Source organism: Lacerta agilis, chromosome 15 (genome assembly GCF_009819535.1).
Source record: "Lacerta agilis isolate rLacAgi1 chromosome 15, rLacAgi1.pri, whole genome shotgun sequence".
Taxonomy (NCBI): domain Eukaryota; kingdom Metazoa; phylum Chordata; class Lepidosauria; order Squamata; family Lacertidae; genus Lacerta; species Lacerta agilis.
This window is the reverse complement of record NC_046326.1, coordinates 30,763,127-30,786,187: the sequence shown is the minus strand read 5'-3', so window position 1 is coordinate 30,786,187 and position 23,061 is coordinate 30,763,127. Positions and strand designations below refer to the sequence as shown.

Below are 23,061 nucleotides of genomic sequence, written 5' to 3'. Positions count from 1 at the left end.
CTTCCTACCCAGGGTTTGAGCTTGTTCCAGGTTTTCAGAGCTAGCACAGGAGAGGGTCTTAGCTCTCTCCCCTATGCTGACATTTAAACCAACCCACTTTTTCTGGTTTGCTACTCTCAGTTCATTCCGCTCTTGCTTTCAGTAAGAAAGAATGACTCAGAAGGGAACTGGTAATAAGAATGTGAGAAAATCCTCCTGGATCAGGCCAGTGTCCTGTCTAGCCCAGCATCCTGTTCTCACAGTGGCCAACCAGATGTCCCAAAGGGAAACTTGTGTTCAGGGTTCAAAACGTCCTCACTGTCAAATTTTGTGTGTGCAGTTTCATTTTCTTTTAGGGGTGGTGGTGTGGGTTGGGGGGCAGCCCTCTCGTTCTCCCCTTTCCTATTTGATCAAAATAAATACCACCAAACACTCTCCAACTTCTTGCAGGTGAAAATAGCAGGGTCAGCCTTGGATTTTGTAAAGCCCCGTCCCTGGTTCTCACAAAGAGCACCACTTCCTGAGATTCTCTCCAACACTACTTTAGACCTGTGTGCGAATGGTGCCTCTTGACATTCTGTATTCACCGAATTTTCGAGCTGGAAGGGACTCTGAGGGTCACCTAGTCCAAAACCCTGCAATGCAGGGATCTCAATCAACTAGATCTTCCATGACAGATGGCCATCCAACCTCTGCTTAAAAACCTCCACTGAAGGGGAGTCCGCAACCTTCCAAGGGAGCTCATCCCACTGTCAAACAGCTCTTACCATTAGAAAGTTCTCCCTGCTGTTTATTCAGAATCTCCTTTCCTGTCATCTGAAGCCATTGGTTCAAGTCCTACCCTCTGGAGCAGCTCTGCCTTCCATGTGGCAGCTCTTCAGGTATTTGAAGACAGAAAGCTATCATATCACCTCTTAGTCTTCTCTTGTCCAAGCCAAACATACCCAACTCCCTCAACTGTTTCTCAAAATGCTTGGTTTCCAGACCCTTGACCATCTTGGTCGCCCTCCTCCACCCACCTACCTTATCAATATTAGGGTTGCCATAGGTCTGGAACTTCCCAGACATAGCCAGAAACAGGCCGTTGGAAACTTTGGCTCAACGACTTTGGCCAAAAAAAACGCTCAACAACTTTTCTGTCGGGATTTTCACTTTTTGAAATATGGCAACCCTAATCAATATTCTTCTTAAATTGTGGCGTCCAGAACTGGACACAGTCCTCCAGGTGGGGTCTGACAAAGGCAGAATAGTGTGGTACTATTACTTCCCTGGATCGGGACCCTAACATTAGCTTTTTTTTTTTCGCTGCAGCATCACACTGTTGATTCTGCTTCTGGGCAGAGAAACTGAGGGGATGGCGATGAATTTCTCCAGGGGGAAGAGAAATTATCCAACTATTTATTGGGTATGAGGGTCACCATTAGCAGGAACACAACTCCCCTCCCCTCAGAGCTTTTGTCTCTGCAAGCGATGATAGCAGCAACTGCATGGGTAGCCTAGCAATCATCTTGCATCCTCCACAATGCCCCAGAGACCTGGCATAGTTCTGGAATGTGTGAGTGTGTGTGTGTGTGTGTGTGTATATGTGTGTGCATTTGAGAGAGAGAGAAAGAAATGGTGACTACCACTCGCATGCCCACAAAAATGGTGGGGAATATTTGGAGAAAATTCTGCAAGTGACCTTCTTTGTCTAAGCAGGTGTGAAAAATAAAAATTATCAGAAAAAAAGTATTGTTAGCTCTGATCCCTTTCCTTTCTTTTTGAAAAGATGTACAGTAGCCGTATTTAACCTCATGGTGGGTCTGGTTATACACACAGTAGCAATTCATTTGTCAACATTTAAGACAGGAAGTCATAGCTGGGTAAAGACATAAAGGTTCGAAGTGGACCTCTCCAGCTGCTGTATGCTCAACGTTTCACTCCCAGGTGTACAATTACCTACATATACCCTAGAATTAAGATGCCTCCCCTCCTTCATTGGCAGAATTAACTTCTAGAGACCTGGAAAAGAGGCCTTGAGCTCTGACCCAGGGCAACTTTGATCATGATGCATGTGTGTACATAACTATTTTTTTTTTAAGGCATCTCCCCCTACACAGACTGCAAGAAAAGGCCAAACCATGGCACTGATTTACCTTAGATGGGAGACAGAAAACCAGAACTGTCCCTGGTAAACAGGGATAACTAGAATATATGGGGCCGGAGCATTGGAAGAAGGGGTGGATCGGGGTTCCCTCAGGCACCTTGGGCAGGATATGGAAACATCCCCTGTTAAAGCTGCAATGGACTTTCCCTGCCCATGTGTCCAGAAAATATTATCCCCTTGCAAGAAGTGGTTGCTGATTTTCTGCAGCTTTCTTGAGGTGTACAGCGGGGAAGCAACGTCTGAAATTTTCAGGAGGGAGTCGGTGCTTTCCTTAGAAAGTAGAGCTAGCGGGAAGCAGTGGGGAGAGCCTCATGTTACTTCCTGCCAGCGGCACTCCCCAGAATGCCTTGGGTATCCCATGAGGGCAGCCATGAAGTATGGCAGTCGAGGAGCTATGGAGAGAGCTTTGCGCTGCCATGTGTGTTTTTGTGCTTAAAAATAAAAAGCAAGGGGGAAAATGGGAAACTGTTGGCCAGCTTGTTAGCAAGGTAAACAGGGGGCCCCCCTCCTGAAAATGTCAGAGAAATGCCTTCATTTTCACACACACAACAAATGGTAAAGAGTATTGTTTTGGTATTTTCTGCCATCAACCCAGGAAAGTCCAGACCACTTGAATTCTGTATACACTGGAACAAAACCATTTCAGATCTTGAGATTTGCCTTTGAACAGCAAGAATCACACAAGAGCAACACATTGAAGGTTTGTCTTTTGCCTTGTGGGTGGCCATGAGGCCAATTGCAAGGGTGTTGGGTCAACCGAAAGGGATTTGAGGCTGCTGGTGGCCAGTGGCAGAGCCTCTGGGGCTCTGCCCAAATGCAATCAGTGGCTAGTCTTGCCCGTTCAAAGCATGCCCAGCTAATTCTGAAGAGAGTTAGTAATCCTTCTAGATACACATATACCTACCAGCGAGAGACCCTATGGAGGCTTCAGCATGAATAAGAAAACAAAAGGAAATCAGTATTTTGGTCTAAAATGTTAACATTCCCCACCTTCACCAAAGCACCTAGCAGAGTTACCAACATGGCCTTAGGGAGCAACACCCATCATTATAGCCCCTTTAAGTGGAAGTAATTATTGGATTTTTTTGGGGGGGGGAGATGGTGAGGAAAAAAGGGGTCTGATTCACACCAGGGAGAATGGAAGGACAACCAGAACCGAGGTCTTTTGCACAAAAGGCAATGAATGCACTTGAATCCTGATGTTACCATTGATCCCAGTGTTCCTTTCCTTGGGAAGAGTTGACTGATGGATTTGGCTCACGTTCCAGGCCTAACTGGTCTGTCTCGGTCAAGCAGTGATGCCCAAACTGATCAAGGAGGAGATGGGCACATCACCCACCTCTGAACTATGATGGGATGACCCTGCACACCCACCCACAGTCCATCACATGAAACCCCCCAGGTTTCCTTACCAACAGGCTTGATTTCAAATCACTTCCACACTTCCATTTGAGACCCTGCAGGTCAGGGGTTCCCAAAGTGGGTGGTGATGCCCCCAGGGGGCAGTGGGATTACTGGTGAGGGGAGGCCCTAAGAGGCAAGGGGGGGGGGGGCGGTGGCGGGGGGGGCACTGGAGGTATAAATGACTACCAAGCTTTGAAAAGCTGGTATCACTGAGTCAAGCTCAGCAGATTTGCTGAATTAATTAAACTAGGTAGTTTTAACTGAATTTTGAATCAATGGTGTGATTAATTGTTGCAGTTAGTGAAGAGATTTGCCAGAATTGGGGCCACCACCATCCCAGTCAATGTCTCTCTTGAGTAACTCTGGGTTGGAGGATATAATCACAGCCTGGGGACTGACCCAATTTATTTGGTTTACCAGGTCAATTACCTCAAGAGACAGGGACAGGGGGCTATTTTATCCTATTTCATCCTAATAAACACAGCTGGATAACACCTCTTATTTTGCTCCTTTAATGCTGGTTGTAAAGATTTGATTTGGAATCAGTGGTGACATATATTTATTTTTTTGCATGTTTTCTGACATAGACAGAAGACTCAATATGGTACATTTTGTGGGAGATCTTAAATGAATGACTACAGTTCCAGAACTACAATTCCCAGGGTTCCATGCAGAGAGGGACTGGTTGTGAAACCACTCTGGAATCTGTAGCTCTGTGAGGGGAATAGGAACCTCATAATAACTCTCGGCACCTTTAACACACTCCAGCTCCCAGAATTCTTTGGGGGAAAGCCACGATTGTTCAAATTGGAATCATAATGCTTTAGGGCACATAAAACTGCTAGCACATTTGCAAAGCTAAGCAGGGTCCAGTATGGTTTCAAATTGGATGAGGGAGCTATGTGTTGAGACCCCTGCATCGCAGGGGGTTGGACTAGATGACTCCCGGGGTCCCTTCCAACTCTATGGTTCTAGGTCTAAATGCATGAGGTGAATGTGGTCTGGAAGCAGTGGAGCTCCGTAAGAGCAGAATATTTTTTTCCAAAACCAGCACTGCGTTAACATACTGTTGGTTAGTGACTTGCGGGATACACTCACATGTCAGTTCACTCCATTTTCCTGCTGTTTTCCTAACTGTTAATTTACGCATTATGTCCGAGCTTCCACACAACATTTTATTCCACGTGACATAAAAGCCACTTTCTGGAATATAGCCAGTTTGCAAATAACACCGTCCCTGTGGTGGAAGGTCAATCGAATTAGGCAGAGTCACTCTCCAGGTGGCCCTTTTGGGGGCAGGGGGGAGCTTTCACTATTTCTTTCGACGTCTTTTGAGTTACTACCAGTTTCCTCACTATGCAGAGGTAAGGAAAGGGGGCTGCCTGATCTTCTTCTCTTAAGTTCTCTTAAGTTCTTCCTGCTCTTTGGCCCTACAGGAATCTCCACAGTAGCCACAAATCTCAATCCTCAGTGCCTCCCGCCGCCCCGCCCCCCAGATTATGTACAGTATAATCACATCTTATGTGGGCGTTCGGATGCATGGATTCCACATATATGCAAAAGTGCATATACGTGAACCCTTGGAACTGCCCCTGAACGAGCATCCAGTGGCTTCCAGAGCTGGTGTACTGAGAGAGCCTTGCAAAAAGCTTACAAGCTCTTTTTGCACTGGGTTTTCCCAGCGCAAAAAGAGCTTGTAAGCTCTCTGCCTTGCATGCATTTAACTTTCAACCAGAGGCCACCAACTTCGTACAGTTGAAATCACATAAGTCAGACGTGTGTAAGACGTGATCGTACTGTACTGCAAACCAACACTACCCTCTGCCTTTGATTGTATATGTTCAATGTCGTTTTAAGCATATTTTCGCTTCCGTCGAAATCCTCTTGGATGATGATGCCTATAGATAAAGGCTCAATGTATATACATTTATACCTCGGAAGTCGAATGCCTTGGGAGACGAACGTTTTGGCTCCCGAACGCCACAACCCCAGCAGTGATTGTTCCGGTTTGCGAACGTTCAATTGGAAGCCGTGCCTTGGTTTCCGAATGTTTTAGAAGTCGAACGGACTTCCGGAACAGATTCTGTTCGACTTTCGAAGTATGACTGTATAGAGAGAGAGGATTTTGCTGCCAAAATTCAGTGACCACTGTAACTGGAACGGTCTTTTTCACACCATCTACAAAACTAATAACCACCCAACTGATCAAGGCAGAGGAAGGATAATTCCAATTGTATGGAGAGTCTCCCTCTGCTTTAGTGATTTTACTATGGCAATAACAATTAAATGGCTTGCATAGTAAGCCGGCATAATAATAATAATAATAATAATAATAATAATAATAATAATAATAATAATATCACAAAAAGAAAATCAAATCGGCTGGATACGACTGTACCATTTATGGAAACAAACACAAGATCGAAGAGCAGAAAAAACACACAGAAATGCATTCTAACAACAGAACGAGGATTATTATTTTTTTAAAAGAAATTAAATAAATTTCCATGGGGGGGAAAAAGGAGAAGAGAAGCATGACTTTGTAGCTAATTGTAAGAAAATAAATAAAAATTGTACAGAGCCACCAAAAATAGACAAGCGTTAGGAGATAGACAAGAGAGAGAGGAAGAGAGAGAGAGAGAGAGGAAGAAAGAGAGAGAGAAGATAGAAAAAAAATCACATTTAATCAAACTACGGTGCTTTTCAACAGGCTGATCTGTAGAAGTGAACGTGCGGAGGGAGAGAAATACCTACCTTTGGAGTGGTGAGGAATGCAATAATAAAAAAAGAAATGGTAATCTCCACATTTGGAGGGCAGAATGGGGAAAAAGACAACGACTCTTTAGTAACGTGCTTCAGACCCCTTTTGCTAATCAACTTTTGCTTTGCGTTGACCACACTTTGGATTTCAGGCCCCATTCACACCATAAATTTAAAGCACTGTGGTACAAAGACTTATGGTTTGCCCCAAAGCATTCTGGGAGCTGCAGTTCATTATGGGGCTGCTGAGAGTTGCTAGGAGGCCCCTATTCCCCTCACAATAATACCATTTTAAACAGTCATGGCTCCCCGCAAGGGATTCTGGGAGCCGTAGTTTGTTAAGGGCTGTTTGGTAGCCCCTCCATTCCCCCCCACAGAGCTACTGTTTCCAGAGAAGTCGAACAATCAATCCCTCTTCACGGGGAACTCTGGGAATTGTAGCCTTGTGAGGGGAACAGGGGTCTCCTAAAAACGCCCCAGAATCCTTTGGGGGAATCCACAACCATTCCGAGTGGTGTGATAGTTGCTTTAAATTTATGGTGCGGACGTGGCCTTGGTCAATTCAGGCAGCCATCATTCTTCATTTTTTTTAAAATAAAAATAAAAATATATATATGCATATGGATAACCAGTAGTTGTCTAAATAGCGGCAGCCATTGGAAAATAAAACAATTTTAAAAGTTTCTCTGTAACATTTAAATATTTTTGAAAGGAAAAAAAGTCCCAAAGATCATGCAAGAAAGGAAGCGGATGAAGGCAGAAAATGTCAAGTTGGGGGGTGGGGACGGGAATCTGTTTGTATTGGGATAAGCTAGAAGGGGCCCCGTTGAAAGAGGGAGAAATTGTAAAGTGTGTACATGAGAGGGCGAGGAGCAGGAGGAAAGAGAAGCTGAGAGAGAGAGAGAGAGAGAGAGAGAGAGAGAGAGAGAGAGAGAGAGAGAGAGAGAGAACCACCAAGGAAGCCCACCGGCATGAAAACATGGCATGAAAATTGAAACCACCTTTTTAAAAGGGAAGTCAACTTCATTTGAGTTTGATTCTACTCAGGGATAGCTCAAAATACGTTGAAGCAGAGAAGCAAATGCTGCCCACCCCTTGCCAGACTCTGTGATCATCACCTAAGGCCCTTCTCCCAGTGCCTCCTACATGGGAGGTCCGGAGGGTGGCAACACGAAAACAGGACTTTTGGGTGGTGGCTCCCCTGCTTGCGCAATGCTGTGCCCAGGTAGGCTCTCCTGGTGCCATCATTGGGCTCGTCAAGTGGGTGGGATGTTTTGATCCTGCCTTTTAAAAATAGTATTGTCTTTTAGATACGCCTTCATTATGTGATAAGTCACTTTGCATGACTTTTGTAAAAACAAACAAACAAACAACCCAACTAATAAAGTTAATTTATTGATATTATTATTATTAATTAGTTAATTAAATAATAATAATAATAATAATAATAATAATAATAAGTCAAGGTATATAGTGTACTCAAGGTCAGCAGAGTTATTTTGGGAGCTGCGACAGAATATCCCACTAGCATACCTCCTGATTCCCTGGCAGTAAAAATTGAAGAAAATAGTGAACAACTGGTAATTTGCTGCCTTTTCATGACACCGAATCTGCTGCCTGAGGTGCCTGCCTCACTCTGCTCAATGGTAGAGCTGGCCTTGATATTATTTCTTTCCCCCTACATCCCATGCAAAATTTATTTCCTATGGCCCTGGGGAATGGGATGTGTGAGGAGGCACTTCTCAAGGAAAAGTCCTACACTTTTTGTAAGAAAACAAAACACACCACCTTCCTTTGAGCCCATGGGTTGGGCAGCCAGGCCATAAGCTCACTATACAATGGCTGCTACCCATGATGGCTGGTACCACCAAACTCAGATGCCATAGGCCTCTGTGGAGGAAGACTTTCTTGCGAGCTTCCACAGAGAGGCATCTGGTTGGCCATGGTGAGGACAGGATGCCCCCTTTGGCCTGATCCAGCTCTTCTTATGTCCACATGATATTTAACCGCAAATTACTCAAAGGTTCTGGTGCTCCTTGAATCCTCCTTCCTAGACTCCCTCCTACACCATCACTGAAACTTTCTAGTTGAGTCACAACATGTCTTCATATTGGTCCCTTCACCCGCTCAGAGCCAAAACAGAATCATAGAATCATAGAGTTGGAAGAGACCACAAGGGCCATCCAGTCCAACCCCCTGCCAAGCAGGAAACACCATCAAAGCATTCCTGACAGATGGCTGTCAAGCCTCTGCTTAAAGACCTCCATGAAGGAGACTCCACCACACTCCTTGGCAGCAAATTCCACTGTCAAACAGCTCTTACTGTCAGGAAGTTCTTCCTAATGTTTAGGTGGAATCTTCTTTCTTGTAGTTTGAATCCATTGCCCCGTGTCCGCTTCTCTGGAGCAGCAGAAAACAACCTTTCTCCCTCCTCTATATGACATCCTTTTATATATTTGAACATGGCTATCATATCACCCCTTAACCTTCTCTTCTCCAGGCTAAACATACCCAGCTCCCCAAGCCATTCCTCATAAGGCATCGTTTCCAGGCCTTTGACCATTTTGGTTGCCCTCCTCTGGACACGTTCCAGCTTGTCAGTATCCTTCTTGAACTGCGGTGCCCACAAATGGGATTGGATTCCCAATATCTGACCCTGACAGTTATTGCGGACCTCTGGGTTCAGCGTCTCTTGGACTTGCAGTTCCTGTGGAAGAACAACCCTGCTGTCCTGGGGCTGTTGGGAGTTGTAGTTCAAAACATCTGGAGGGTGCCCAGTTGGTGGAGGCTGCTCTAGGTGATATAGGAATATGTCATAGGAGGCACAATTTTAGAGGATTGTGTGAGGAACGGTCATAGCTTTCTAGGAGAGCATTTGCTTTGCATGCAGAAGGTCCCATTTTCTGGCATCTCCAGGTAAACCTCAGAAAGAACCCTGCTTGAAACCATGGAGACTTGCTGCCAATCCCTGTAGATGATACTGAGCTACGTGGACCAATAGTCTGATTCAATATGAGGCAGCTTCCTATGTTCCTACGAGACAGAGGCGCCAGCTTGCGATTGGAGGAGCCGTCGTCACATGTGTAATGTCCTGACATCATGAGTGTGACATCAGAACGTTGGGAGGAGCCGAATGTGGCTCCTCCTCTGCCTCTCTTGGCACTGCCGCCAGTGGGAAGCTGCTGACCCTCCTTCCTGCTGGGGCAGGAGGAGGAGGAGGAGGACCCAACCGCTGGAGGCACACCATGATCGGTTCCACTCTTCGACTCCATGCTTTTAGGGCATGGGGGGCGGCCCCTACCCCAAAAATATAAGGGGGATCCAAAAGGGCTTGGCCCCTAGGAGCCAACACCCCTGCTAGGAGAAGTTCTCTGTTTTCTGGAACACAAGAGGAAAACCTTTGTCTTACATCAGGGATGGGGAACCTGTGGTCCTCCGGAAGTTGCTGGACTCTAAACATGAGCCCTAACCTGGCTCCCACCAACTCTGGCTGTTGGGGTTGATGGGAATTGTAATCTAGAAACATCTACCACCCCGTCTTACATGCTGCTAACCACCTGGGCTTTTCTAAGAGTAATGAAATTAAATAATAATAATTTAAGCCTTCTGATGGATTAATTGGGGGCAACAAATACTCCTGTATCAAACTGGCCTGCTAATTTTATCATTTTCTTTACAGGCATAGCATCAGATTCGTTTGGGAGTTTCATCTGAGCCACCTCAAACCCACCACTTTCTGTGGGAGAGGGAAATGGAGCTTTCTGCTTTGCTGCAAATAATACTTTAAAAAGTGAAAGGAAACTACACAGTTATCTTCCCTTTTAAATGTGAAATTTAAACAGACAACAGAGTTCAATGGTTGTAAAGAACTAAAGAAAGACGTCTGTGCATTTCTCAATTGGCCGGGAGGGTTCCACACTTACACACACACAGAAACAAAACGGAGGAGGGAAATTGTAATAATAATAATAATAATAATAATAATAATAATAATAATAATAATAGAAGAAGAAGAAGAAGAAGAAGAAATAATATTTATTTTCTAGATCCACATGACAACAATGGAAGAAAAAGAAAAAGAGAAAGATATAGTTTGCATTTCTGTACATTACAAAAAGGGAAGAAAACAAGAAAGAAAATGCAGGAATCCAAGAGGCACGCCCCAGTCGCCCTCCCACCCAGTTCCCTGATTTCTGCTGAGCAATAAATTGAACTTTTATATTACCACATTTCGAACGGGAGGCTAAAGAAAAACACAGATTGGGATTAAAAATGAAAAATAAAATAAAAGTTGCACAGGACAGCAGGAGCCGCAATTAACAACCAAAGGAAATGTGTGTTGATTCGAGTATTATCAGGGAATTTGGAGAAAAGCTGGCTCTTTTATTCATTTCCCGAAGCATTAAAATACATTCTACTTTGTTTCCCACACTTCTTTCTGAGACATGAAGCGCACTGTATGACTAGTTTTAGAGTGTGAGAGAGGAAACAACCCCCATTCACAAGAGTGCTCATCTCTGACGCCTCTGTGTGAGTTGCTGTTCTGGGAGTGAATTTTCAGAGGACACAATTGTGCTGATGGATCCAATCACACATGTAAGCCCGGAGTGGTAACTGACTCTAAAGTCAGTTTGGGAAAAATGAGTCCGAGGGCAGGGGAAATGATCCACCAGAACAGTGACTCATGCAGAGACCCAGGCAACCTCTGCAACCAACTCCTTGGTGTCTTTCACATTCTTCCCTGGCACACAGTATGGCGATCCCTGGATTAGGAAACTTTGTGCAGGGATGCAGCCCTCCTCCAGATGTTGTTGAACTACAATTCCCATCGGCCCCGACCAGCATGGCCAATGGTCAGGGATGATGGGAGTTAGAATCCATCAACACCCTTGGGGGGTCACAGAGCCCTCACCTTTGATTTAATGCCACCTTTTTTGAACTGGGGCAGGGCAGCGGAAAAGGCTCACATAGAGATGAATAATGGAATAAACAAACTACAGTGCTTGGGGGTGTGTGGAAAAAAGAGGTAGAATCACATGGTTATGAAAATAAATAAAATAAATAAAAATGTGTACACATGTTGTTTATAATTTTTTTAGAAAAAGAGGGAGAAAGAGACGGATGAGGAGAAAGAGACAATGGAATGGATAAACGTAAAGAGAGTGGATTGGCCTAGCAAACTCTCTGGGGAAGACTGTACCAGGAATTCCTTCCTTTCAAGATGCTCAGAAATTTGGAGGTTAAATGGTAGGGGGAGGGGCAGGGGAAAAGACAGAGGTAATCCTAATGGAGAATGTTTAGACTGAAAGGACCCATCTTGTTTTGAGGCATTTATACTATGGGGAGGGCTGCTTTCAGGGTGGGGAAGCCTGGAATTGGCTGTAGGTGATATTGCATTAAAACACAAACTGAATCCATTCCTTCCCCATCTTGCTCTTTAAAGGCACAGTGTTGTTGTCAAGCTAAACCACAGAGGGCAATGCTTCCTAGTCATATGAAAGCAGGAATCTGCCTTAAATCGAGTGTGACCTTGATCCATTTAGCTAAGTATTGCCCACACTGACTGGCAGCAACTCTCCGGGGTCTCCAGCAGGCATCTTTGAGACACCACGGATTCAGCCTCCGATGGTCTGTGCAAAACGTGTGCTCTACCACCAAACTACAGCCTGTTCCTGCCTTCAGACAGCTTACATGTGGGTAAAAAAAAGCAAAAAGACTCCCAGCAATAGCCAGGATCGGGACCTTTCCTGCGGACCACAAACAGGCAGTGAGAGGTGGTGATAAAAGTATGGAGAGAAGAGAAGTATTGAAGCCTTTGGCGTACAGACCCAAATCCTCGGACCTGAAAACATTTGGCGATGGATGTTTGTCTCAACGCTACTCCTCAAAAAGATCTCAGCAAAGTGCTTCCTGGACTCATAGAACTGCAGAATTGGAAGGGGCCCAAAGGGTCATCTAGTCCAAATTCTACCTTCAAGTTACCCCAATGCAGATGTAGCACATGAGTGTCTGATGAGAGGGGAAAGAGACGGAGAAGGAAGGAGGGAGAGAAGTTCCAGAGCAACCCCCCAGCCCTCCGGATGCTGTGGGGCTGCAGGTCCCATCGTCCCCAACCATTGGCCATGCTGGCTATTGGGAGTTGGAGTCCAGCAGCACCTGAAAGCCTGGCCTGGAGGAACATCTTCTCCTTAGCCCTCCCCGTCCGCCATGCTTGAGCAAAATGCCTAAGAGGAGGGAGCAACGTGACGATGGGGCAGAGCCGATCTGGGGAGGAAAGGTGGGGCGGCGGCATCTGGGGAAGGTGGGGTTGGATTGAACCCTGAGAAAACCAAACCCAAAAGGTCCATACCTCCTGCTTCTTCTCCGAGAGGGTGCCGTGGCTATGGCGGCCGTTCTGGGCACCGCCCTTGTGCCCGTTTTGGTGAGGCGTGGCCGATCGGCTGTGGCCGGTACAGGAGGAGGAGGGGCTCTGGCTGGACTGGTGACTGCTGCCCTTCTGGGCATCCTCTCTGTACTTGGGACTCAGTCTGCGGCAAAGGGGAGGAAAGAGAGGGTTGGTCAGCAGCTTAGTAGGCCTCCATAAGACAGTTGCTATCTTTCTTTGAAGGGTTTATATATCCCCTGTTATTTCAAGGAGAAATAGCAAGCCAGTTCCCAAACAAACAAAAGGCAACAGCAATCGAAGAAGAACAACATCTATTAGGAACATAAGAAGAGTCTGCTGGATCAGGCCAACAGCCCATCTGATCCACCATCCTGTACTCAAAGTGGCCAACCAGCTGCTCTAACAGAAGCCAGCAAGCAGGTTGATTGGGCGCAAATGGGGTAAGGCCACCTGGTAGGTTTTGAGGCAGAAGGACGTAATACAGCTAGAGAGAACCCAGACTTAACTATCCTGCTCTGATCTGGTGCAGGGAAAGGCACCAGAGTTCACAGGGAAAGGCAGGTTGGTTGTTTCAGCACCAAGGAGAGCTCCCACTGAGAAACTTGTGCCAAAGTAAGAACATTAAGAGCCTCTTGCATCAGGCCAATGGCCCACCTAGACCAGCATCCTGTTCTCACAGTGGCCAACCAGATGCCTCAGTAGGAAGCCCTGACGCAGGATCCGAGCACCAGAGCCCTCTCCCCTCCTGCAGTTTCCAGGAACTGGTATTCAGAAGCATCGCTGCCTCTAACTGTGGAGGCAGACCTAGCCTCCTCCTCCTCCATGAATTTATCTCATCCTCCTTTGAAGCCCCCCCCCCCCCAATTTGGTGGCCATCACTGCCTCCTGCAGGAGGAACTTCCATAGTCCTTCTTTTTATCTTCCAACATTCAGCTTCATTGGATGTCCAGAAGGTCTATTAAAGAAATACAGCTACCCATTAATTGGTTACTTCAAAACTGGATTCCTGCAATGTGCTGTATTGGTGCTTTCCTTGCACTTGATCTGGAAGCTGCAGAATGCTGCAGCATGATTGCTGACAGGAGTGAGACCCTCTCACCATAGAACACCTTTGCTCAAGGATGTACACTAGCAGCCAGTTTGCTACTGGGTCAGGTTCAAGGTGTTACTACTAGTAGCAACTGAAAGTCCTGAACAACTTGGGAGTAGCATACCTGTGAGATCACCTTACGCCCATATATGCCCACTTGACTGCTTCCATCTGTGGAACTGGCACTGTTACGGGTGCCACAAAATACCTCTTCCGCATTTGTAAGCAGTCAACCTTTTAGTGTGGCGTCACCTGTACTTTGGAACTCACTGCCTCTTGACATCAGCCAGGCCCCTTTATTGTACTCTCTTTGGTGCCTGCTAAATGCATTTTTGTTTAGGCAAGCCTACCCAGACATGTTGCCATGTGTTTCAATCTGGTTTTTGTCTATCACTGATTCTATGTTTTGAAACTGCTTTTACCAATGATTTCTTGCTTTATTCCTTTTTGTAGACTGCTTTAAGTCCCCCCCCCATTTTTTTTTTACAATCGAGCCATATATAAACATTATGAAACATGAATAAAAACAAAATCCAGTAATAAAAATACAGCTACCCATTCTTAAAATACACAGTAATACACAAACACCCATAATTAAAATATATAAGAACGTTCATTACAACAACATCTGTATTAAAACAGATGTACCATTTGACACCATAGACACTAAGCAGGATGAACTCCAAATAAATGCACAATGGATAATATGTGGCACTTGTAACACCACAAAGCTCTGTATGTATGTTCATTGAGTGAAAAAACCATCCACAACCGGTCCCATTTAATGAGCTCCCCCGCCCCAAGCTATGCCTCCCCACCCTTAAACCTGGGGCCAAACCAGGCGCAAGCCCACCCTACCTGCTTGTCAATTTGCAGTCACTGTAATCCGAGGAGAGCGAGGCGCTCCGGGAACTGCAGCTGCTGCGCCTGTGGGACCTCCGAGTGGACGACTCGCTATGTGACCTGGAAGAGGACAGGGAGAAGCCTGGCTGTCAGGAGCGAGCCAACAGGAAATCACACCGTGCAAGTTGGAGTTAACTCTTTGTTAGCGAAAACACGATCTGCACAGACTTGGATGAGTACAGCAGCTTATCCCTGGTAGGTCTTGCCCCATGGAGACTGAAGGTCCTCGCCTCCCCATAGCTGCCTAAGTGCTCTCCTCTCCAGCGTTTCCCCCAAGCAATCAGAGACTGCACCTACACACAGCTAACCTCTCCTCTGCCCTTTTCATGCCTCTCCTGGTTCTAGAAGAGAAGGTGTCGTGGCAGGAAGGGGAGACACGCATGACTCTGCACCAGACTGACTCCTCTCTGCCTGTTCGCCTCCCTCCTCTCCTGTTACAACCTCTGCCTCTGATTCTGGACTTCTCTCTGCCACAGACTCCCCCAGCTCACTAAGCCCTGTTAACCCTTCAGATTCTGACACCTCCTTCCAGTCCTCTCCCTCTTATCCCTCCCACCCCATTGTCCCGCCACCACTCCCCTGGTTCTCAGCCTTCTTCCATTGGGGGTTCCCCAGCTGGTCCCCCCTACTATTCTTCTGTGTCCAACTAGTCCATGACTGTGGCTCAGGAGGAGTTCTGGGACTGCCCCCATCATGACCCAGACCCTGACTGACAGCCAGGACTCTGGCACAAAGGAAGAACCAGCTGGTACAAGCTACAGAGGGGCTGAATTTGGATCCAGGCCTGGGTGCTGAGCCTAACCATAGGCCTGTGTTCAGGAGTCTGACGGGACCTTGAGTCACCAGTCCTGAAACCATCGCACTGGCTGCTGGTGAGCTACCAGGCCAAATTTAAGGTGTTAGTCCTAGAATCATAGAGTTGTAAGGGACCACCAATGGTCATCTAGTCCAACCCTCTGCAATTCAGGAATCACAATGAAAGAATCCCCGACAGGTGGTCATCCAACCTCTGTTGGAAACCCTCCAGCAAGGGAGAGTCCACCCCCTTCCAAGTGAGGCTGTTCTGCTGTCGAACAGCTCTTACCATTGGAAAGGTCTTCCTAATGTTGAGCCAGAATTTCTTTTCTTGTAATCTGAATCCGTTGGTTCGGGTCCTGCTCTCTGGAGCTTCATCTTCCATGAGTATTTCAAGATGGCTAATTCCCATTTTATTTGCTTGGGGGGGGGATTTCACTTGCAAGTAACATGGGAATAGGCATTCAACTTGTGCTAATTTCTGTGCTATTTGCTTCTGCGCGTGGGGCAGAATCCATTTTGATCCTCACCTTTTTCTATCTTTGTTCTTCTCTTTCCTTTTGCTCTTGAGACTTCTGGACCTATGAGACAGCAGAAAACTGAACGCACATGAAGAGAGAGAGAGAGGAGAGGAGAGAGAGAGAGAGAGAAGGAGAAGGAGGAGGAGGAGGAGGAGGAGGAGGAGGAGGAGGAGGAGGAGGAGCAGAGACCAGACATGGGCACAGGAAGCAACCAGCCTCAGCAACCAGTTTCTCCTTCTAGAATATTTCATGGAACAGCTTCCCCTGGTGATAACCTGACTCAGGTTACCAAGTGCCAAGCCTTTGGCCTGCTTATCAGCCTCTCCATGGGGAATGGACTCTTAGTGGGAGGGTCCGAAATCAGAGGGGCAGGCTATTTTCTGACCATCTGGAGAACATTTGCAAGTCACGGCATCTCACCTCACCACGACCCACCTCTTTATCTGCACCTTCAAATCAGCTTCCTGTGCTGAAACAGGGGGGCTGTTGCAGACGAGGAGAGCTCTGTGTGCCTGCAGTGAATGCTCTTGCAGTTCCATTGTTATCACCAAGTGATTAAAATGTTGGTGCATTTTACGCCTTATTATATAAATTCTGGCCACCACACCCTGCCCACCTTGCAGAGAACAGCTCCAGAGACCGTACTTCATGTAAGAACATAAGATGAGCCCTGCTGGATGGATCAGACCGAGGGCTGACCTAACTAACCTTTGCCATGGCCGGCTCTACCATTAGACAAAATGAGGTAGCCGCCTCCAATGGCAGATTCTGGGTGACGTGTTTCACAGAGCTGGCAACCAGTTGCCTCTGGGAATCCCACAAGCAGGGCAGGAGTGCAGTCACTTTCTCCTGCTGTTGTTCTGGTATTCAGAGGCATGTTTTCCATGATTAGTAGTCACTGACAGCCTTTCCTTCCATACATCAGTTTGACTCAACTTTTAAATGCCTTTGAAGTTCGGGGCCATCATGACATCTTTCCATGGCAGATTCCACAGGTAAACCCTGCACCCATCTGGATGTCCAAGGCTGGACTTCCTTGGTGGTGGCCCCATCGTTATGGAACGAACTCCTCCAGGAGTTCCTAGCAGGTGAAATCTTGGTGATGCCCTCCCCAGCAAGTTAACTGACCTTCCTTGTTCCCTGCCAGCCTTTGAACCCAGATCCTTTGACCTTTTCGTGCCTGGCTATGGTGGCCTTTATGGAGCTACTTTCATGGCCCTGCACAAATTTGGTTTCTTCTTCTGCCTCATTCTGTGTTCTAGAATGAGGATCAAATGTGGTCTTTGGCCACTAGAGGGCAGTGCATAGTTTGCCTTGCCAGTCATGGCTGAGGTGAGGGGAGCAATTCTGGAGGTGAGGAATGTGGATGTGGGATTAGGGGAGACAAGGTATGCGGTGGGAGGGAGGAATCTACACCATTAACCCTCACCTGTGCCTCCTCTTCTTACGAGATCCAGACGCAGACCTGATAGGCAACCGGTGAGAACAGAAACAAAGAGAGGAAAGGAGAGACACTGGTTGAGATGGTCCAGGAGAAAGCCCCCCCTCCTCCCGCATAGCCAAATATCTCTTTCCTTGCAATAAGAGCCACACCAAAGATGCAGCACCCAGATTACCCTATTCCTGGATTTTAATTGCTTTAACCAGCCCTGAGACCTGCTGATGAAGGGTGAGCAATAAATTTATTAATAATAAATAAATTGCCCATCCAGACCATCTCAGCCCAGACTGTGGGGTGGGGGTGGGGCTGTGCAGAGAACAGAAAGATTGACCATGGCCCTTACTGATGGTACCTGCAGCAACTTGTCTCTATGCAACACATGGGGTTGCCCTATCGATGTCACTGGAGTCCAATTCACAGCATCCTACCAGAGCTGATGGGAGTTGGAGGCTGCGACAATCTATAGCCTCTGTTAGTTCTCTGCAGCGCATTGGTGCCTTCAGCCCAGTTCTAACCTGTTGTGACTGGCAATGGCACACCTCCATTTCATGAAAAGAAAGGTCTCTTCCAATCCAAAGGCCTCCATTTAACTGGAAATGTGTGTGGGGGGGTCAGACCTGGGACCTTTTGCTTACAAAAAGTATGTACTCTCCTATCAACGGGAGATTGTCTAGTGGAAGAGACAGATAAGAACAAAGGAAGCTGTGTTAGACTACTGAACCACTTAGCTCAGTAGTGTCTACACCGACCGGCAGTAGCTCCCTAGGGCCCTAGCCAGGGATGTCAGGGATTCAATATAATAAAAATGGAAGGGTGTTGTCATGCTGCAGTTTGCTTGGCTGTCAACAGGTGGTGCTGCTGACTGGTGACTATAGCATGCTGACTAGTGATGGGTGGGCAGCCCAGATAAGCCATGGAGGGACAGACACGACAGGCTGCACCAGTCCCCCAACTGCTCTGCCTCCTCTACCTACCAGCCTGAGGGCAATTGCCTCCAGGGTCCAGATCCCTAGGCCAGCTGGCAGTGCTACTGGCCAGCTTTGGAACTGGCTGCTTGCCCATAAGTACCCATACAAGTTTCCAAAATCCAGTGTGACCAGAAAATGGAACCCAGGTTCTGGCTCTGTTAGTGAAGCATTTGAGATGCAAAGAGATGCTGCCAGGATTTTCAGTGCTTTCCCCCATCCCTCCCCAGCGATGCCACTGGGGATTGAACCATGGCACCTTCTGCATGAAAAGCAGGCGCTCTGTCACTGAGCTATGGACGTTCCCATCGATAGGGGGAGATGAAAAGGGGGAGCCCTGAGTCCTTTACCTGTACCTCCGATGCTTTTTCCCTGTCTTTTTCTTCTTCTCCTTCCGGACCGGGGAAGAACTATCCCCACTGAAAAGCAAAAAAAGGACTCTGTCAGTTTGTCAGGAGGAAATGGAGCTGATCAGCATGAGGGAATGTCGTAAGAAAACCCTGCTGGATCAAGCCAATGGCCCATCTAGTCCAGCTTCCTGTTTTCACAGAGGCCAACTAGATGCTTTATATGGGAAATCTGCAAGCAGGACCTGACCAAAAGAGCCCTCTACCCTCCTGTGGTTTCTAGAAACTGGGAGGCAGAAGCTGGGCTGCCTTCAACTGTAGAGGCAGAGCCCTCCCCTCTACGAATTTTTCCAATTCTCTTTTGAAGCCATCCAAGGGTTAAAGGCATCCAGACAAATTTGCCCCCTTACTTTATGGACTGCTTTTTAGGTGGCTGGGAAAACCTTGTGGGGGAAAGCCGTAAAAAAACAACAACCAGACACCTTGGATGGGTTTCTGTAAATATATGGGAAATTATAGGTAATAGATCATGTGGATGGTGCGATTCTGTTGGCACTCACCTGCGTTCAGATCCAGGTTTCCTTTTTTGCTGAGATTGCAGACAGGAAACAGACAAAGGAGAGGTTAAGGGTGTCTCTCTGAAAAGAGCGGAGGGTTTGGAGAACAGGGTAGACTTCTGAAATCAGGACCGGGCCAGACAAGTGTCTAACCTGGCATATTTTTTTAAAACCAGTAAGTAAATTACACAGGCCACGTCTATCAGGACTGTGGTGTTTTTGTGACCCTGCGCAAACACAGAAAGGGTTCAATTCGGACACCCAAAGAATCTCAGCTTTCTTGAGCAAGTTGCTAGTCCCTGTGGAGGTGAAAGCAGGCATCAGAACTTGTGGGGTTCAGAAGCATTGCCAGGGATTGGGGATTGGGGATTGGGGATCTCTTGTTCCATCTGTCAAATCTGTGCCCCTCCCCACTTTGTTTCCTCCAAGGAGCTCAGGGCTTTCCAGTTTATCCACACTACAACCCTGCGAGGTAGGTCAGACCAAGAGAGAACAACATTCCTCAGGCTTATACATTTTTGCAAAGGGGGTGGGGGGTTTTCTACAAACCTTTTTATGTTTCATATGTCTGTTGCTTTAATTTATGGTAGTCCTACTTAAGTGGCATTATGGGTAAGACCCACCCATAATGGAATTTGGGGCAATGCTAGGTAGCAGCCCGCCCCCAAATTTCACATGTTCCCATTTCAGTATTTAAGGAATGGCATCTGCTGTGGTCATCACCCCCACTTTTTTAACTTGTTAAATTTCACCACCTGTTATGGGGTGGTAGTAAGAAGGGGGGGCTCTATTGAGTTCACATTTAAAGACAAACTTTACTTAATTCACACTTCCAGAAACAATATGCAAACGAAACACAGACACGCTTCAAAATCCACACTTCTCCCAATTTTGCAATGCACGTCTCCAACCAAGGAATGTGTGCCAAAATGTACTCGCTTGGGTAACGTGTGTATAAAATGCATATATTGCAATTTTTACACCACCATATAATCTTGCTTTGTTCCCTTAAGACCACGCTTTTGCTATGAGGACACCCTTCCAAAAATTCTTAATGCAATCCATAACATTTCATTTATGCAGCTGATTTAAATTTGATGCCCCCCCCTCCCTTGCCCCACTTGTTGAGACATTTCTGGGGAGGGGTTAGTGGGTTGGCAAATGCTATATTTATTTGCTTAATGGGGGTATAATAATAGAATCACAGAATTGGCCACGGTGCCCTCCCCATCCTTTGGCTGAAAGCAAGAGGAAGACCTGTAGCCCTCCAGGACCTGTTTGCCAGACTACAATTCCCATCATCCCTGACCACTGACGGAGGCAGATGGGAGGGGAAGCCAAAGGCACCTGAAGGAGGAGGGCCGCCACATTCCCCATCCCTGCATCAAATAAGCAGCCGCTGCTGAATTGCTAACGTTTTCTATCGTACCGCGTTATAATTATAGTGATTGCCTGTAAATTATCAACGCGCGGAACCACTTGGGAGCACAATGTGTTTGCAGGAAATGCAGAGTGCAAGGAACTGACGGTGACTTTGTTACAAAGTACTGTTCTTACTTTGTAAGAGATGAGTGCCGCAACCCCAGAGTCGGACACGACTGGACCTAATGGTCAGGGGTCCCTTTACCTTTACCTTACTGTTCTTACAGCATGGTCATCTCAAGAGGGGCTTGTTCTTCACGGCAGTGCAGCACTGGAATGTACGGCATCTCCCAGACCCTCCAAGTGTCCCTATTTTCCAGGACAGTCCCAGATTTACAGAAGCTGTCCTGGTTTCTGATTTGATCCAGAATGTCCCGCTTTTCCTTAAGACGTCCCTATTTCTACTGGAGAAATGTTGATGGGTATGGAGTTATGTGGAAACCGCACCCCCACCCCCGAGGCAATGAGATAAGTAACTATACAACCTTTACAAGCCATCTGAAGGCCGCCCTGTAGAGGCAAGTTTTTAATGTTTAAAGTTTTATTATGTTTTTATATATGTTGGAAGCTGCCTGGAGTGGCTGTGGCAACTCAGTCAGATGGGCAAGGTATTATTATTATTATATTATTATTATTATTATTATTATTATTATTAAATAGGGCATGGGTAGGCAAACTAAGGCCCAGAGGCGGGATCCGGCCCAATCGCCTTCTAAATCCGCCTCAGACAGTCCGGGAATCAGCGTGTTTTTACATGAGTAGAATGTGTCCTTTTATTTAGAATGCACCTCTGGGTTATTTGTGGGGCATAGGAATTCGTTCATTTCCCCCCCAAAATATACTCCACCCCCCCCCAAGGTCTGAGGGACAGTGGACCGGCCCTCTGCTGAAAAAGTTGCTGACCCCTATTCTCGTTGGAGAAATGCTGGAGGCTGTGATCTCCCCCAGCCTGCCATTAGCAAGCCTGCCAAAATGGTTTTCTTTCTCTTTAGCTATCCCAAGCCTCATGTCAAAGGGCCCCCCAAATCCCCATGTGATGTCACTTCCTGTGCCCAGTTGCCCAGGCAACCTTCCAAATCTCCTGTCCCCTGGGTTAAGGCTTCAAATGATTTTTTTTTATTTTTGATTGAGCCCCATAGCGTGGTCCTCTGAGATGAACCCTCTCAGCCTTATGGGGAATTTTCAAAGGAGCCCAGATTTATCACATGCCCTCTCTCTTGCTTGTCCGGCATCACAAACTGAGCAGGAACCTATACATCATCATCTGGTTCAAGGGAGGAGACAGCGCCATTCTCGCCTGTCGCCCCCCCCCCCCCACCTTGTGCTACTTTCCTCATTAGTTTCATTTCCCCCGGCCTGGTTTAAGAAAGCCACACTCATTAAAATGTTAGCGGAGCTCTGAGGAGGAAATCATTAGTGGAGGGATCTCAAATCAGGATGGGGGGGGGGGAGAACTGGGGGCGAAGAATGGCTGAGACCCCCCGCCCTCCCCTTTCCCCACTTAGTACATCCAGAGGAATGGATGCGTTTCACAGTCAGGCTTGGAAGCACGAGAAGTGTCTCTGTGCCAGGGGACGCAGAGCCAGTCCCTGCGTTGGGCAGAAGAAACTGGCAGCGCCAACCACAGGGAAGGTGTGCTGAGCCCAGAGTTCAACGGGTTATGTTGCAGGGAGGAATGGGGGTTGCCTCTGTGACTCCACAAAGGCCTGGGAGAAATCTAAAACATGGAATCATAAGAGTTGGAAGGGCTCCTGAGGGTCATCCAGTCCGACACCCTGCAATGCAGGAAATATGCGGGGATCGAACCTGCAACCTTGCCATTATCAACACCAAGACCTAACCAACTGAAATAAGCATTCCTGGTGTGATACGATAGGCGTGCCCACTATCTGCACTTAACAGAAACAGATTACGCTGTTTTGGTTCTGGCAGGTTTTATTAGCTGGATAAAATGGTCTTTACCATGAGTGTTCACTTGTTTGGGTTTCAGTCCTGTTTCAAATGTGTCTGTTGTCTTTGTGTTTTTAACTGTTTTGGGGTATTTATTTATTTATTGCAGATTGTGGCTTAGAATGCCATGAATAATTTCATTGTAGTAACAGCAGTGAGTGACATCTGGAGAGGCAAAGGTTCCCCCATCCTTGGTTTAGGACTTGCTCAAAGACCAGCATTCTGGCTGAACTGAAGAGTCCCTGGCCAGGGTCATATCCACCTGTTTGCCCTTCCAACCCAAAATCAGCGCCATTGGGGGGTGACTCACCGGCTCCTGCGATGACCCGATTTCTTTTTCTTTTTCTTCTTGGGTGGGGGAGAGGTGGAGCTGCTGGATCGTCTCTTCAGCCTGTA

The 23,061-nt window shown here is 46.9% G+C and overlaps 1 protein-coding gene across 1 annotated transcript in view; it reads right to left on the bottom strand.

The window, feature by feature from the left end:
• The window catches only part of SRRM3 (serine/arginine repetitive matrix 3), a 55,015-nt gene that overhangs the window by 10,855 nt on the left and 21,099 nt on the right, over nt 1-23,061 (bottom strand). The window contains 9 exon segments of the mRNA XM_033172105.1: nt 9,245-9,247; nt 12,639-12,816; nt 14,623-14,727; nt 15,993-16,043; nt 17,413-17,448; nt 17,640-17,642; nt 18,740-18,808; nt 19,297-19,325; nt 22,972-23,056. Of these exon segments, the coding sequence (XP_033027996.1) occupies nt 9,245-9,247; nt 12,639-12,816; nt 14,623-14,727; nt 15,993-16,043; nt 17,413-17,448; nt 17,640-17,642; nt 18,740-18,808; nt 19,297-19,325; nt 22,972-23,056 (559 nt within the window).